This window comes from Lipophrys pholis (genome assembly GCF_963383615.2).
Source record: "Lipophrys pholis genome assembly, chromosome: 14".
Classification (NCBI taxonomy): Eukaryota; Metazoa; Chordata; class Actinopteri; order Blenniiformes; family Blenniidae; genus Lipophrys; species Lipophrys pholis.
The window spans coordinates 9,331,938-9,349,731 of NC_137633.1; the positions used below are offsets into that span (position 1 = coordinate 9,331,938).

The window sequence follows — 17,794 nt, forward strand, 5'->3', positions numbered from 1 at the left end:
TCACAGTTTTCATTATTTTCAAACTGTGGCTACTCATGTACATGGATTAAAAAAATCAAAAAAAAAAATCTTCATTGACTAGGACCCGCATAGGCAACTGGTTCAGAGCTACTATGAGCATGCCAAACCTGCAGGGGGCAGTAAATCTCCACCTACCCCCTTTTAGATGCAAATGGAGAGTTTCTCTACTGTGGCCGGAGTTTTCAGAAATCATCATTTGTGGAGACTCGTAACTGCATTTATGTGTAAATAAAATCCCCAAACGCAGAAAAATATCACCGCTTTTTTTTTTTTTTAATACCCACGTACGTGTAAACGTGGCCTGTGTATCGCCTGAATGGAGTTGATGTACACTCTCAGTTTGATCATGGCTCCCGAGGCGGAGTCCTATTATCCTCCGTCTGTTATGTAATGTCACAACTGGTCGATTCAGAAGACAACTTACTCTCCCAAAGTCTTCATACTCCTTGAACTTTTCCACATTTTAGAGTGGAAGGAAACTGATACATGTTTTTTTTTTTTCCAAATAAAAGAATTAAAAAAATAAAAACCTGTAAAATGTGGTCTGCAAATGTATTCGTCTGCCTTTACTTTGATCCACCTAAATAAAATGCTTTCAGAAGTCGCTTAATTAGTAAGGAGAATCACAACAAAAGTGGAAAAGTTGAAAGGGTATGAATACTTTGCAAACCTCTGTAATTGTATTTATTTTGCTGAGCGGGCCACGAATATGAGGAATCTTTCTTTTGTGTTTTCAAAAGCTTGATGAGTCAAGCTGACAACTCCATCCTCGTTACCGGAGAGCTTCTGGTGGGCTGGATGCTATTGCCGTTACTTATTTAAAAAACAAAAAGTAGTTCTTTTTCATAACAAAGGCTCTGACTCCGTCACACACCGTTTTATTTTCTAGATGTATTAAATTCCCTCCAGCAAATCACTCTCTCTTTACGTATTCCCCTTGACTAATAAACAAAATGTCTAGGCTGGGTCCTCAAAAGCTTCATCTGTAGGTGTATTTATCGTACCACCAAGCAACATGGACACACCAAGGAGTAATGTGTCCTTGATACTCGGTCCTGCATTCACACACACCGGGTCAATGGAGACTCGATATCTGGCTCACGTCCGGTGTATTTCCTTCCCTCCCAGCTCTGTCACAGCCAAATGTTCTGATAAAAATGACGTGATGTTCCCGACAAAACTGCTGAAATGTCAGCTCAGGCCCTCCGCAGAGGAACGTGTTGTTATCAGTTCTTTAGAAGGGTGAGTCATTAGATAGTCGACTTCTCTGGATGATGCATTCATTTTCTTTGCATGTTTCTTTAAGGGATATTTTATAAAAATGTGACCTGAAGGCTGAAATATTTAGTGTTTCCCATATGGATGGTAATCCCATTGATTTGATAAAAAGGCGACGCGATCAGTTTTTATTTGAGGACTTCAAATATTAAGTAAAAGTGGAAAATGCAAGTTACAACGGCGTTAGACCTAAATATTTGACATTGCAGGTTACACTGAAAAACTCTTGAAACATAAACTTAGAGTATATCTTTTGGTTGTACTTGCACTTAGATTTTTGTAAGCGATCAGAGATGTGCAATTAAGACTTTGTGCTCGTTTCTTGTTGTTATTTCTGCTTTCTGGTCATGTATACCTCACAACAATATTACTTATTTCAAATTTGGTCTCACTCTGAAACCCCCGAGTCAGGCTTGAAGCGATCCATAACGTCCTTCTGAAAATCCTCGTCATCAATCTAGAATGTATAAATGTGGCAAAGCTTTAAAGCCAGAGCTTTAAATGACACAAGCTTCATTCGTCAGACGCTTACAAGTTTGAGTGTTTCGATCAGCAGATCCACTTGTTATAATAACAGGAGGAGTGAACATACGCCGTCGTTTGAGACAACATGACTCAGCGTTTGCTGGAGACGCAGGCAGGACCTTGAGGTCCGTTCATGCGCGAGAGTTTACCTCAAAGGGTTTCGAGTGTAACGCTATAGATTGTTGTTGTGAGATTATATAATGGCAAATTTCAGAATACCAATAACACAATACTCATGCAGATCACTAGTGTTTACTTAACGTCTGCTCACCCGTCGACTTGTTGCACATGAACACAGCTGATCACCGCTGCGTTACGACTTCTCCTCCCGTCCCTGTACACGGCTTCCTCCGGATACCCGCGAGCAATTATGAAGTTTAACGCGCTCACATATAGAAAGCCACAACCACCAACAGGGTCAACGAGACCAACACAAGGAGGCGGTTCCGTGCGAGATGTGGTCTCGTAAAAACCCACCTGAGACGGACGATAGCGGTGGAGCGTCACACAGGAGCGGCGAATAGATATCCTATTGTGTTGCAAACGGCATGACAGTAATGACAAAGAAATTTATGCTTATGGTCCTGACGTTGTTGTTTGATTTCATTATTTGCTGACGATAGCTGGGAGCGGGGAAATATGGCAGATGGCTTTTAAACGGATTACGCCAGATGATATCAGCCTGATTTTATCTCACTAAAGATTAATTTGAAGTGATAAATTCACTCCGCAGGCTTCTTCTTTCTTTTTTTTTTTCTTGCCCTGAAATATTAGTAGGGAGTCGCCCTGTTTGCTCTCTGGCTGTGGAACATCTGGTGTTGTGTGACAATGTCGGACCCCGGCTCTGCTGTGTGAAATATACTGTAGCAGGGGACATTCACTGTATCGCGGCTTTCATGTGGGAATGGATGCAAATGTGCTCCCCTTTCTGAAGATCTCCGTCTTTCCGTGTTTATTTTTAGAGGGCCCAGTTTGTCGCTTAGCCTCTGTGGGTTTCTCACTACATGTGGGTCACGCAGAGTGCAGACGACTCCTTCATGATTCGGAGTGAATTACCTCGCCACAAAGACCTGGATTTAAAAAATATATAAATACAGTATATATATGTGTGAAAGAGACATCTGGAGGACAAAGGACAACTGCCTAGTAAAGAAAGAATGATGTTACTCGCACCTTATGGGTAAATACATAGTGATCTTGATGCAGGGGTTAACTCTACTTATTAATAGTACTCCTGCAAACGAATAAAAATGACTTTGCTTCCTGACTATTTGCCATGACGCTCGTGTGTACGAGTCCAAATGAGTTGTGAGTCTCCATGAATGTGCACGTTGTACACTGTGTCCTGAGAATAGTGAGCAAGCAGCACCGTAAAACTAAAACCTGGCTTTTAGCGGGTACATAATACACTCAGTGTTTGTTTCAAGGTACTGTTACTGTGACTCCGGTGTGTCTGACCACACCCAGACGTGGCTGCTCGGATGAGGACAAAATTTGTGATTCAGTGCAGTTTGGGACAGAATTTGCTGTCTTCACAGGAAGCGTGGGCGCCAAACCTGGAAGTGTCCAGGTAACGAGACAAAGATAATCAAGAAGCACACATTCAGCGCACCAAAGTCAACAGAGTACTTCTGAACACGTCTGAGATGCTGTAAAGAAAACCTGCAAGTGCGAAAACTAAAAAACATGTCATACATGACGATGGATTTTTGTTTTTTATTTAAGAATAAAAAATTCAAATCAAATGTGTTTATTCCCCAGGGAAAACTATTCACGTTAAACTGATTTCACTTATACAGAAGTTGTCAATGGCTTTCGCCGCCTCCAAAGCACTTTACATTGTGAATTCCATTACCACCATTCACACGCACACACACACACACACACACACACACACACACACACACACACACACACACACACACACACACACACACACACACACACACACACACACACAAATGCAGGCAACCGCCATTCGATCCAATAGTCCATCCGTTGGGAGCAGTCCGGGGTTCAGCACACCTGCAAAGTTCTGACTGAGAGTCAACCCGCTCTACAACTGCTGCTCAGTTGTAGAGCGGGTTGATTGTATATCAGAGCATTGGCAACCATTTTCTAATGTGATTCAGTTCTGATGAAACTGAAATATAGGAATGCAAACAAGAGTTACAAGAGTACCAGGGCTCTTAGTGTGAAGCCTGAACAACAAGACCAGCTGAAAAAGACTCCAAAAGACACAGACTTATCGTCCCAAAGAGAGCGAGATGATCAGACTGACTGAACGAAGACCTGAGACAGACGAGACGACAATAACATGATACCGGGCAGGACACATGAGCAATAAGCTGTGGGAACGGAGACGGACGGCGAAAAGACACAATACTCCGGAAAGACATATACAGAACTAAACACACGGGTTACGATACCCTCGTGATGCTTCCCTTCCTGGGATTAAAATATACCTTGATGAGTGGGTGTTAACCTCCCATGTCAAAACAAACACAGACATAAACTCGTCACGCAGTCCAGACTTATAACATCTGAGCTGCTCAAAGCCATAGAGAGACGTCTGAAATGGTTCTTTCAGTTCAGTGACACGCACACGCCTGCTTCCTAAACAGTAAATTCGACTGTGACATGCAGCCAGACCGACATGTAGTGTATAATCGCCTCTCGGTCAAACGATGCTCATCCTGTGTGTGGCGACAGTTTACAGAGAACAGATACGACTTCAGCTTTTTCCTAATGAGTCCAGCACAGGAAGAGCTGCGCTGCAGTTATCTAACACACACACACACACACACACACACACACACACACACACACACACACACACACACACACACACACACACACACACACACACACACACACACACACACACACACACACACTTTGAAGTTCAGTCTGCTGCTGTTCAAGCACAAATGAGACGGGTTATACAACCGATGCACCAGGTTTTCTTTTCACACTGAAACCAACTTGCACGGATTTAGAAAATGTAGTTTATTATTACACAAGAGCAAGTTTATATTTGCAAACGCCGTGTTTGTTCCTTGTTGGGCTTCTTGATCATGGAAAATACTTTTTTTAATCAGAAGACGTGCAGCTCTGTTATTGGGTCCAGCTGAGTCAGTTTTTTTTTTTTAATCATTCGCAATCAAATATAAATCATTAATATGCAATGCTGCTATTATCATCATCCCCTCTGCTACCAGGAAATGACAACAAAATGTCGATACAGCTGATTCCTCTGATTATTAATAGGGTGTTACACATGTGCGAATTGGCTCAACGGCGCCACCTGCAAAATTGGAAAAAGGTAGCCCCAGAATCCCGTTTCACCAAGAGCTACGAAAATCGGCGCACACGTGTACCAGGCCAAGACGAGCAGAAAACTCTCCTACAGCAACGCCGAAAACTCAACAGGAAGTCGGATAATTTGAGGAATATGGTGGATTTTGGTGAATTTTTGCTCAAATTGAGAAATTTTCATATTTACTCGTCCCAGGGGGGGGAAACTCCAATCTACCTCAATTTGGGCACTTTTGATAGAAAAGGGGTTGAAGAGCAAAAGTTTTCAAAATGTCTGGCAGATGTTTTAGGGCGTGGCCGTGACCACGCCCTCCGAAGTTTGATGTTTCGCCATGAAACAGGAAGTGCAGTGTAAATCGGCTGAACGCGGTCGGATCGGCCTCAAATTTGACAAATTGCATGAGAGTGTGGCCCTGATCACAACCATATGAAGATAACGACCATCGGCCATAGCCCCACCTGCTGGACACAGGAAATGCGTGGAAATACCATGGAATGTTTGAGAGCGACCTAATCTGAGACGGTAATTCCAATCGATCTCATTCACATAAAAACTTGTTTTATATATTTTCTTTTTATAACAATTAGATTAGATATGCCTTCATTAATCTTTTATTTCATGTGTGTGGCTGTCAATATAAAAATCTATCTTTTTCCTGCTCACAATTTGTATTATTTTTGCTCCTACATACAAGGCAGTTTGTTGGGTCTCTTGTTTCAGGTTCAGCGGTCGGACAGCCTCGGGGGAAGAAGCCCCTTTGCTGCTTTAACTGGCTTTAAACAATTTCTTTACATTTTTTGATTTTCATGCACCCTACCAGGGACTTTATAGAAAACACATTATACAGTTGCTTCTTTCTACATTTGTGAACTTATCGACGGTGACACACAGTATAACTGAATCGGTAGTGGAGAGAAGCTCAGAGTGAACCCCCCCCCCCCGAAGCTCTCCAGCAACTTCACCAAGAAAAGGCACCACAGTTACTAGAGCCAGCCCGAACTGCAAGCTTTAACCAACGGGGAGGTTTTTTCATCCCGATCGAAGAAGTAGAGACTCTGTTCCCCTCCTCACTTCTTTCTGGATTATGCAGCACGTTGCATCAAAGTGACTTCATGAGTGCAACAAGAGGGGCGTCTGATATCTGCGTCCCATCTGTGAGAATGGTACCAACAGAGTCACAGCATGACTGTGCATTGGAGAATTCTGCCCAAAAACAACAACAACAGCAACTGTGATATATGATGTCAACATAAAGGTGAATGTTAAAGAGATCCTTCAAGGAAAGTCTATATATCCACGATACAAAGAAATGGCGCTCCTTGATAGTTATTACTCTGTATTTTAAGTGTTATGATGCAGTTCAGTTTCCACTGCATGGATAAAGTATTAGAGTTATCCATATATCATAAACTAGAAGTGACCTCGGGGTGCTGGCCATCTGTGAAAGAGGGGAGGAAAATGGATTTTTCACAAGAAGAAAACTCAGACAGAATCCATCTCAGGTGGGTGGCTGTCTGTCTGGAGGCGAGAGGAGAGCGGCGAGACAAATGACGAGTGGCAAAGAACAAACAAATAAACAAACAAACTCCAGGCCGGGCGGTGGGATCAGTCTCCACAGGAATAGCAAGAAGTTCAAGAATTATATTGAATTCTATTTTATTCTACATAAATGAAATGTACGCAGGTTTACCTCCTGCTCACAGTATATGTAATACCTATGATTAAACTCTGTAAAGCAGTTGTAATAGTTCAGGCTTTCACTGAAATATGCAATTACAGATACGATGCTGGAAAAAGGAGCCAAACGGTTTTCACATGTGAGTGGGAAAAAAAACTAAAAGATTAGAAACATTAATCTAGCTGTTCCCAACTGAAAAAATAAGAAAAGTAAAGCCTATGGGACAAAAAAAGAACACATAATTAATGATCACTGAAAGGAGGTGGTGGAGCGTCGCTCAGTGCATCATGGGGGGTCGCCACGGCGAGGCCTCCAGCAGCGTAACCAGGTCACGCTTCAGCGCCACCTGAGTGTAAGGAATAGAGCACGACACCGTAACGCCACAACTTCTGGTAGTCTGATTTGGAGAGTTTAACAGATTTGTACTTTGAAATTAATTATGTGATTTGAGTGAGCTTGTCATGCATTTGTTTTTCTGTCCCACGGGGAAAGAGCTATCAGCTGAATGAGGAGTCGCCAGACTATATTGTATATTGCAAAATGCTTTCTCCTTCTCCTTGAGCTGAACCAGGGTTTGAATCCCTCCCCGGTCTGTCTGTCTGTACCTTTTTCCTCCTTCCATCCCATAACCCCAACCGGAAAATATCCCAAAGGTTTCCTTCTGTTTAAAGGGAGTTTTATTTTCTTTCCACCGTCATGCTTGCTGATGTTAAGTTGTGTTTTTCTCCGTAAGAATGACTGTGTTGTATTTGGCGCTATATAAACAAAATACAACTCTAATCAGAGGTAAGCAAAGACAAATTCAACAGGCTGATTTATTTATTAATACACATTATCAACAAGTTGGTAAAGTCTTCTCTAACAGCAGCATGCTGTAGTGCACTTGCATGTCTGGACTTCAGTGCAGTGAAGTAGAGGGTCTTTGGATTCCTGCACAATAACAGAGTGAATGAAAACCACTTGAAAACCAGGAGGCCCCCCCTTTATTCACAACGCCACAAGATCCTGCACACACTAGTTCCAACCTTTTTTTTGCTAGATTAAACCCTCTTTTGAACTGATTTTGACGTCTCCAAGAACATTAAAAAAAATAAAGAAAAAAGAACAAACCTGCTGCATGCAAGTTCAGTGCAGTTTATTAAAGGTTTGTTTATGTGAGTTGTGCGTGGGGGAGGGGGTGAGAGAGAGAGAGAGAGAGAGAGAGAGAGAGAGAGAGAGAGAGAGAGAGAGAGAGGTGGGCGGGCACTGGATCAGCTCCATCCCACCTCGGAAATACCAACCAGGTGCTGCGGCTCCTTCCTCCGCTGCTCTGCACTCCTCTCCGGGCTGTCCTCTCGGAGCTCCGCCGCTGTAACGGGAAACACAGCCGCAGTGAGCGGCAGTGAGGGGAAGCCTCCCCCCCCCCCCCCCCTCTCCTCTCCCAACCACCACCACCACCACCACCACCACCACCCCCCCTGGCTCCAGGATGACTGAGACCCAGCACCCAGCCCGCATGGATCCCTCTCCTCCGACCGGACAATAGTCCGCCTGCGCACCCGCAGAAGCTCTTCGGTGTTCCCGTCCAGGGTCCCCCACCCCCCTCCTCCTCCTCCGCCTCCTCCCCGCTGCAGCAGCAGTCCTCCAGATGGCCGGACACGAGTGGGAGGACTGGTTCGAGCGGGAGGAATTTATCGGACAGATCAGCGACATCCGAGTGCAGAACCTGCAAGGTAGGAGCATCCCCGACGGTCCCGCGGGGTCGGGGCGCTGCGTAGTAGCCGCCGGTGTGGCCGCGCGGCACCCCGGGGGCCCGGGACATGCACCGCACCGCACCGCACCGCACCGCACCGCTCCGGTGCGCCCCGCGGCTCGGCTCTGCTCTGCAGCCAGCCAGGGGGAGTCACGTAGGATCCGGGGAAAACTTTTCATAAGTGGCAGCAGCATGCAGAATACAGAGCACGCACACACACACACACACACACACACACACACACACACACACACACACACACACACACACACACACACACACACACACACACACACACACACACACACACACCTTCCAACAAGCGCGCAGGAGTGCACGCACTTATCCAACTCATCCTCACAGTTGCAATAAAGACGCGAAACTGCATCTCTCGGGTCTGGAAAGTTCACCTTTGTTTGACCAACATCAAGAGTTAATGTCCTCGAGACTCTGGCTGCAGAAAGGCTCTGATTGGTTGTTTTATTTGGTGACTCGGAAATTGAATGCGTGATTGTCTGGGTCTTATTTGTAATGCAATTGCGACCTGTTCAGTTTCTATCGGGTCAGTTCTAAACCCTCAGTTGGATGAAATAGTAGAGAAGATAGGTGGAATCATCTGCATGTCTCCTTTGAATGTTGTCAGCAGCAGAATATACCAAACATGGACTTCCCATATTTACAGTGACTTCCTTGAGAACTACTTTACTTAGATTTCAAAACCCCTGAAACCCCAGTGTCCATCCTCAGCCTTTCAAACTGTCTGTCAGTTGGTTTCTGTGAACGTGAAAGAGCAATGTGATTTTTGCACTGCGACCCCATTAAGTTAAGAGGCTTATGAGGCTTCCTTTTTCTAAAAGAACATTGTAAGGACGGGATTCGCAGCTCCACATGTCAGTTCGGATGAGAGAGGGGGCATTGCAACCTTTCCAGCTCGCATAACTTTGTCAGGACTTCAGGGCTGCAACGTCGAGTATCACAACAACAATAGGACTTCCAATAAATCAGTATCTTGAAATCTCCAAATAACACTGCCCTTTCTCTTCTTGAACCCAGTTAATTTAATAATTAGCTGTTTTTTCAGATCTTTTTTTTTTTCTTAATTTTTCTGCTTTCGTTCAGATGTCTGGCTTGTTGCCACCAGGTATGATGTAATGTTGAAACAAGGAAGTGAAACGTGATCCACAGTCGACACGCTCCTGTGTGATTGTCCAAACCTGTTGACATGCAGAGCATGAATACAACAGTGCAGGGAGACGTCATCACAAAGGTACCTGTGGGGTGCAGTTATTTGGCTGAGTGTGACAACGGACCGTGTGCCACTACCCTTCAGTTATTTTATTTTCCACAAACGCACCAAAGCCAGTAGAAGAGCTTCACAGGTTGGAAGACTGAAAAGGATTAAACCAATTTTTGTAAAAGCATTTGATAACAGAATGAAGTAAAGCGGGGATGAAGGCGCATCAAAAATAAAGAATGGTCAGATTTAATAACATTCATATTGTCACGTCGCGTCAGGTTTCTACCTCGCCTCATACCCACGGTCGACCATTTTTCTTTTCTTTTTTTAAGTTATAGCTGATGTTGAGATAATCTGACTTTCATTTCCTTGTGTAGATAATAGAGTTTTTATGAATTTCCCACAGGTTGTGTGTTTTTTCTTTAGTAGCACTTCAGGTACAAACAGGCAAGTTTGAATGTGTGCCAATAACCCGGACAGCTGATGGTCGGCGAGGCGTGCTTCTTGGGACAAACCTGAAACAAGAAACAATCGTTCTCGTTCGGCGGCTCCCATCACATTCTGCTGTATTTCTCTTTGGCAGTTGGCAGCCTGAGCATGTAAGAAGACACCAGAGCCACTGCTTGTTCTTACCCGGTCGTCACTAAAACCTTGCGCACGCTGCTGATAAAATCAGGAAAAGAACATTTTCATTCCTTCGCATGACGTGATGTCATGTTGTCTTTGCTCGGTTTGTTATGAGAAACAGCCAAAAAAAGAGCAGGTTACCTCACTGGAGCAGAAGTAGACGTCTATGTCTCAACTGGTCTCACAAGCAACAAGTTGGACGCGTCTTTGGATGTTCAGGCGTTTGGTGTTTATCTCCCGTCTCCCTGCTGTTTGAACTGCAGTGAACCTGTGAATCATGTGGGGAGATATGAGAAATTAAGAGTATCTCATTTTTCCGACAGAACTTTACAAAAGACTAGAGGAGCGGGCGAACTATAATTGCTCTTTAAAGTGGAAGTAATTGATTTAATGAGTGTGGGGAGTAAAAAAAGAAAAAAGGGGGGGGGGGGGGGGGGGGGGGGGGGGGCTCTGTTGAGCTCTAACCTAATTCTCTCTGAAGCCCGAAACTGAACTCCACATCATTCTTTGCATTCAGACCTTCACTCCTTCTAATGTAAATGGAAGTGGCACACAATCCCAGGAGTATTAGTAGACTGGCTGTGATCCTGATAAGACTTGTAGCCGCCGCCGTTGAAATATTAGTCATGAATCTTTTCAGTCGAAACTAAATGTGTCAAGAGTCATTTAATTACAGAGGATTGATTTTATTTTATTTTTTTATGTATTTATTGGCTTGATTATTTCATTTATAACTGTGTTCAGTGACCCAAACCGAAACCTCCTTATTGATGCAATGCAGATTTTCTATTCCAAAGTTGACATAATATTCCAGTTCCTACAGTCCCGTCATGATTCAGCCCCCAACCGACAAGCATCTTCAGATCTTAGCGGGCGACTCCTGCTGTTTTGACCTGCTGGAAGTGTGATCCACAGCCAGACACCTGGCGCTGACGGCATTCCTGAGGAAATTTAGCCCATGCGTCACTGGAAATGGCCCCCAGCTCTGTGATATCACTCGATTTGCCCGCTGTTACCACATTTTTCGGCGGTAATCATGTTCAGGTAATTGCGATGGCTGGGATGACGGTTCATGGAAGTTCAGTGACACCATATAACTTCTATCTGTTTGAAACGCCACTTTCAACAGTTTCTTTTTTTTTTTTAACGGCTGAAGAAAGAAAAGTGGCTCGGGAGCATGTCTGAGGAATGGATGTTTCAATGCGGGCTTCATTTCCTGATCACATAGATCTATAAAGTTTAGTTTTACACCTTTGAACACTTTGGAGCCGGTTGCACATCAGAAGTATACGTACTTGAAATTGATATGTAGTTTCTCAAAATTCCATATAACATCATTAATGCGGCTTCCACTAAAGGCTGAGGAAAAACAAAATAGAATCTGTAAAGTTCTACTTGTTGCTTGGGCAGTTGGTTGAGACCAGCAATCCGTACTGCTGCTGCTCAAAGACAACATAACACATTTGTTTGGCATCGCCGCGTTCGAATCCGCCCGTACCTCCGCTTGTGTGTCGGAGAAAACGCACCAGAGGAGATTGCAGCGAACTGTGGATCTTATTGCACCCACTCGGCAACAGTTGCCCTGGAAACACACAACTGTCAGTTGCAACACCGTCCTGGCTCTCAAGTCGGAGACGAAATGAAGGGAAAGTGCTGGAATGTGCTATTTTCGAAGAAATGCGGTCATATTATGTGTCCTGCGCTGGGGGACGACGCTGTTTGTCTATAAAATCCCAGGATTTGATTGCGCGGAATTACTGAAGGTTCAGTTTGTTGATTTGAGTAATGTAAATACTTTCTGTTCTGACATGGTTTTTCTACTAATCATTCAAGACTTTTATTTTCATGCGCACACCAGATAAAAACAGCAGTTTGCGTCATGCAGTGAAAGTCTTCAAAGCATGTCACAGGTGGAAATTATTATTATTATTTTCAAAGAAATACTGCAGTAAGGTTATAAAAATGTGATTATATTCCAAATGTAGCCTTTTTCCTGAATTAAAGCGTTCCTCTCTTCCTTAGTTTTACAGAATCATTACGTAGGCATTGATCGCACAATAGTATTATTATAAGCTGAGGTCATGAAGAGATAGTAGTTGGGGGAATACTTTAGTAATGAGACAAAAAAAACACCATTATGTGCCATGTTTTACACCTGCTTCAGTTTGTACATTCAGTGGTTGACCTCGTGAAAGTCCCAGGGTCAGTTTATTTTAAAGATAACACTTATGTACATCCTGTGGGTCATTTAAAGATTTAATTACTGTAATTTCCAAACTATTTAGCGCACCTGAATATAAGCCGTACCCACCAGATTTAAAAAAAAAAAAAAAAGAAAGAAAGGTTGGAGTTACGTGATGCACCTGAACGCATCACCCATGTATGGCGGCAAGAAACTTGTTAACCCTGCTTCATGTTTTAAGCAAAGTGTGGAAAAAAAGTTGCGGCTTACAGTCTGGAAATTTCGGTGTGTCAACTTTGCTTTCGTCAACTGTGTGACATGAACCCGATTTCAGATTTTAAAGCCCAACGACTCATTTCAGTCTGGTCGACGTCGACGTTGAATGTTGAGTCGATTCTTTCTAGTTAAGAGCTTTTTTTTTCTCTCTGCGCTTCCGCAAAGTGTAAACAGACTAGAATTACCGTCGTAACTGCCTCTTCTCTGTCTACACACACGCTGTTCGCCGTCTGTACTGTACAACCAAGACGTTCACCTCGGTTTCACACTGGAAAATCCACACGCCATCCGGAAGAGCCAGCCACGGAGAAGTCTCCGCTTCAGGCCTCTCATTTGCATGTCGGTCTCATTTCCATTGAAGCTTTCTAAAACACACAACCGACTTTATCTTTTGTTGAATATTTTCCTTCCTCTTTTTGTCCGATGTTAAAGACTTTTTGCAGTCCGCGTTAGGGAACACTTAAGATTCGTTCTTAAAGTGACAGAGCTTCTTTTTTCTTATACAAAGTCAGTTGAAAGTTTAACCAAAGGGGAACAAGTGAAGCTTGTGTCATTGAAATCTTGCTTTGTATTGAAATGTGTAGTTTCCTTTTTCTTTTCCTAACTCTAAAGAGAGATCTGTGTAGCCTTAAGAAACAAGGATTGTGAATGACGTCGAGGAATTGAAGTTGGTCTGCTTGGTCATGTTAGGACTGGAGAGGTTTTCTAGAAACAAAACAGGACAAGGGCATGCAACCAAATGTTATTATTATTATTATTATTATTTTTTATTATTTATAGGGCCTTCTGGTTGCAGAGGAACTCGGAATTTCAAATTTGAACTCTGGCAAGTTCCATTGACTCTGAGTTCAGATTTCAATATGGCTGTGCACAGTGTCGCATGCATGCTATTTGTTTTATGACTCGCAATGTTGTGGTCAACCTGTTTGATTGCAATTTTTTCTTTTTCTTTCAAGGATTCCGACAACTGGGATGCAGTATTACTTTAGCGCTTTAGTGGTTTGATTTTTCTGCCGAAAGTAAAAGCTGACACGGTCACTTATATTCATCTTTTCATGTCAAAGTCAAATGTCCTCCAGAGGAGGGAAACGGCAAATGAATAGGCCTTTTCTGCTGCCGGGACGGCAGAGTGTTTTGGCAGCGGTAAGAGTAAACATGTTTGGTTCAAAGGCAACATGTCAGCAGCAGAAGTTCGTGCCATCTGTGGAGCGCAGTGGTGGAAAATGTTCTCGTTCAGAGTCGTATTCTGCACTGCAGGTTGTAAGTCATTTCAAAGAAAAGCTTCAGGATCATGAGAGACAATCTGTTTCAAAGTGAAAATAAACCACAATTGGATTATTTTTTATTTCTATTTTTTTTTTTACGTGATAATGAGTGTGAGCATATCAACAAATCCACCAGGGAATGGGCCCAAAAATGAAAATTGAGGCTTATTGAACAGGAAAAACCCCCAGATTTGAATTCTATTAAACTGTTTGAGAAGAACGTCAAAACTGCAGTATTTCCATAAAACTCCTCAAACATCATGTAAGTGAAGGAATATACGATTCTTCAATGTGCGGCAGGATATTAGGTAAACGTCAATATGTAATCATGTTAAATATTGTTGATACTTATTGCAAGTAGGTGCTTCACAGTAACTGGTCACATGTCTTGGGAGATACTTCCTTCAATATCTAGCCGGGTTTCATCAGGTAATGCTGTTCTCTTGACGAGGCTCATCTGCGCATGAGTTCGAGTTAAGTGTATACAAATGGGTAAAAGTCAGATTATTTCCTTTTTAGTTGCTTTTAGTCATCTTCTCTTTCTTTTGTCTTTTTCTTGTCTTTTCTTTACATTTATCACAGTGTTCATGTATGGACATAAAGCACTTTAAACTGCTCTTGTGTGCGATGCAACAATACCTTGCGCCTCGTCATGAACAGAGAAAAAACATTTGACGTCGATTGATGTTTTTGTCGACTGTATTGCAGAAAGAGCCCCCCCCCCCCCCCCAATGACACTGTTTTAGAGCATCACCCTTGTCTGCAAGGATTCCGTCAAGATGGGTCCATTGAAGCTCTATCGTGTCTTAGTATGATAGAGTAGTGTTTTAGCTGCCGCCATCAAGCCCGACGACTTGCAAGTATCACGTCTTTCTACGGGACGCACTGGGTTAGACAGACGCGCTATTAGCGTCTGCCAGTGTACGCCAATATGGTCGTAGCTTCTCGACACGCGTTGGTACATTCTCCGCTGGCTTCACGCTCTGCCCGTCCTGCGCTCGGCGTCCTGACGCGCCTGAGTTGCCCCCTATGATCTGCATCACCGAGGGCCGAGCCGGAGCCATCGGGTGTGATGATTCCTCTGCGTTAAAGCTGCGTGAGCAGCTATCGCTTTAAAACAATGGCCTGGAGGTAGTTACGTAAGAGAGAGAGAGAGAGAGAGAGAGTAACACATAGAGAGAGAGAGAGAGAGAGCAACACATAGAGAGAGAGAGAGAGAGAGAGAGAGAGAGAGAGAGAGAGAGAGAGAGAGAGAGAGATTCTCTGTGCACTGCAGCATTAAAGTCCCTGAGCTGAACATTCCCACATCACACACACACACACACACACACACACACACACACACACACACACACACACACACACACACACACACACACACACACACACACACACACACACACACACACACACACACACACACACACACAGAACCAGACTCTACCCCCCACCATCTGAGGTTGCAGGTTTCTGTCTGAACACAGTTTTCATTACTCAGTCAGCTGGAGCGCCGCACTGTTCGCCTGCCACTCGTCCGTGTATCAGTTATAACACACTACTGCTTCATTTATACACTCACATTCGCCACAAAAATAAAAAGGATCGGCGACTGTCAATTTTACCGGCAATAGATGAAGAGTTTCACGTCAGATTTGTGATGTTGCCGTTGTACAAATGTACTGAGATGTTGTGTTTGCGTGGATGCAGCCAAGTGTTCCTTGTACTTTTGAGGTTTTTAACCTCTCAAAAGACTTCATAAAAAGCTCAGCGTCACTCCGCCCTGATTAAATCCAATCTTCTATGAAAACATGGAGTAAATAGACAATGTTGGATCAGAGGAAGAAAAACTAAATTATAACTTGTGGAGGGGAAGTTAACAACAACAACAACAAAAAACAAACATTTGGTGAAATTTAAAAGAATTGACCAAAACCCCAGATTGTTGGATTAGACGTTGTTGTGGTTGTTACTGGGATACAGCAAATCCCCCCTGTTTGGGCAGTAAAGTAGCATTAATAAAGGCTCTGCCAGTCTTTGTCTTCATGTTTGTGGCTGTTCCTTGAAAAAGCCTATAATCAGCATATTGTTGCAGAAGTATTTGAGAGGCGGGAAAGGTCCTACTTCCCAGTGGGACAAAGGGATGTGAAAGTGGGAGAGCTTGGTGGAAATGAATAAATGCCCTTGGTCTTTTCTTCTAATAAATAATTTCAGCTACATTGACAGCGATTGCTCGATGTTCTAATCTTAACAAGAAAAGAGCACGTTGTAGAATTAATTGTTTTTGGTACTTTTTTTCTTTCTTTGAAATAATTAGATTTAGATTAATTGGCATTAATCACATTTTTTTTTAACTGTTTGAATGCCGTTTTAAATTTACAGAGCATGTCTGCATAGTGCATGTAAACCTATTTTAATTTAATTTACATATTTAAAGTTTAATTACTCTTTTGTGCATGTTGATATTGCAATCACAATACATTTGTGATGCATTGTGCAGCCCTAAACGGGGGTTTCAAACACAAGAAAATACATTTATAATTGTTTTCTTTACATTTCTGATTAAACAATATTTTATTATTTATTTCAAGTATTAAAATAATACAACTGGCCCCTGTGTGATGCATGCCGGCGAGGGAAATTAGATTACTGTGATGTGCAATGAATGGTCTTGACAGGCCTCGGGTTCATTTATTAAGTCATAAGTCCCAGGTTCACCGCCCTTGGGAAAAAAAAGAAAAAAGAAAACAAGAGCTCTGGGTCACGTGACATTGTGATGGCCTCTTGTGGACGGTGAAGGCTAACCGCACTATAAAATCTCTTAAACCAAAGGCCACAAACCCATAATAATTTGGTCTCTGGTTTATAAAATTACCTGTTTGCAAATTGTTTGCAACACACTGGGCTGTCGAAATCTTCTGGCGCTTTTACTTTGAAAACAACTCCAGGTCTTGCAATGCATCAGCTGGCTGTATTTCTGTTCTATTCAAATTCTGTTCTTGTTTTTATATTAGTAACATAAAAAAAAAAGTCAAAATACCTTGAATACAAATTCCAAAATCCTCTCGGTTCAGCTCCGGTTGTTAATCCGCGTCTTTGATGGTTTTTCAGCCTGACCAGCAGAGTGAGGCCGTCACCGTAAACATTAATGTTGCTGAGTCAGCGGGAGTGACGGTAGATATAGGACACTGTTGAACACCACAACTACCTGGTACCAGATAAAACCGAGCATAAAATTAGAGTCTGCTGCTGCAAACTGAAGTGAGCCTCCATTACGTCTGCGCTCGCTCAATTTTTAATGTTGCCGATGCCGCAGTGCTGCAATTTATCCATTCAGGCATAAACCACATGACCGCTGGCATGTGCAGCAAACTCAGGATAAAGTTAGGTGAATTTGTTATTTTTATTGTTCATTCATCAAACCAATAAAGCAGCGGCTTCGCCCACTGACTGAACTCTAAATTTAACTTCTGAGTGAAAATGTAAAGTCTGCAAAACATAAAAAATGCAATTGATTTGTCAATTTATCAATGGATATTTGGGCTTTTTCACTGTGTCATCCACACGTGGTCATCTCATGTGCTGATTTATCATTAATATTCATCATTCATGGTTATAATGGTATCATTTATTATGAAAGAAATATGCAATGAAATA

General features: G+C 42.9%; 1 protein-coding gene across 1 annotated transcript in view; it reads left to right on the forward strand.

The window, feature by feature from the left end:
• Window positions 1-8,114: 8,114 nt before the first annotated feature.
• The window catches only part of clmna (calmin a), a gene marked incomplete at its 3' end in the record, with an annotated part of 34,252 nt that continues 24,572 nt past the window's right edge, over window positions 8,115-17,794 (forward strand). Inside the window, exon 1 of the mRNA XM_080480934.1 lies at window positions 8,115-8,533. Within this exon, the coding sequence (XP_080337060.1) occupies window positions 8,449-8,533 (85 nt within the window). The 5' untranslated portion in view covers window positions 8,115-8,448. The remainder of the gene's footprint in view (window positions 8,534-17,794) is intronic.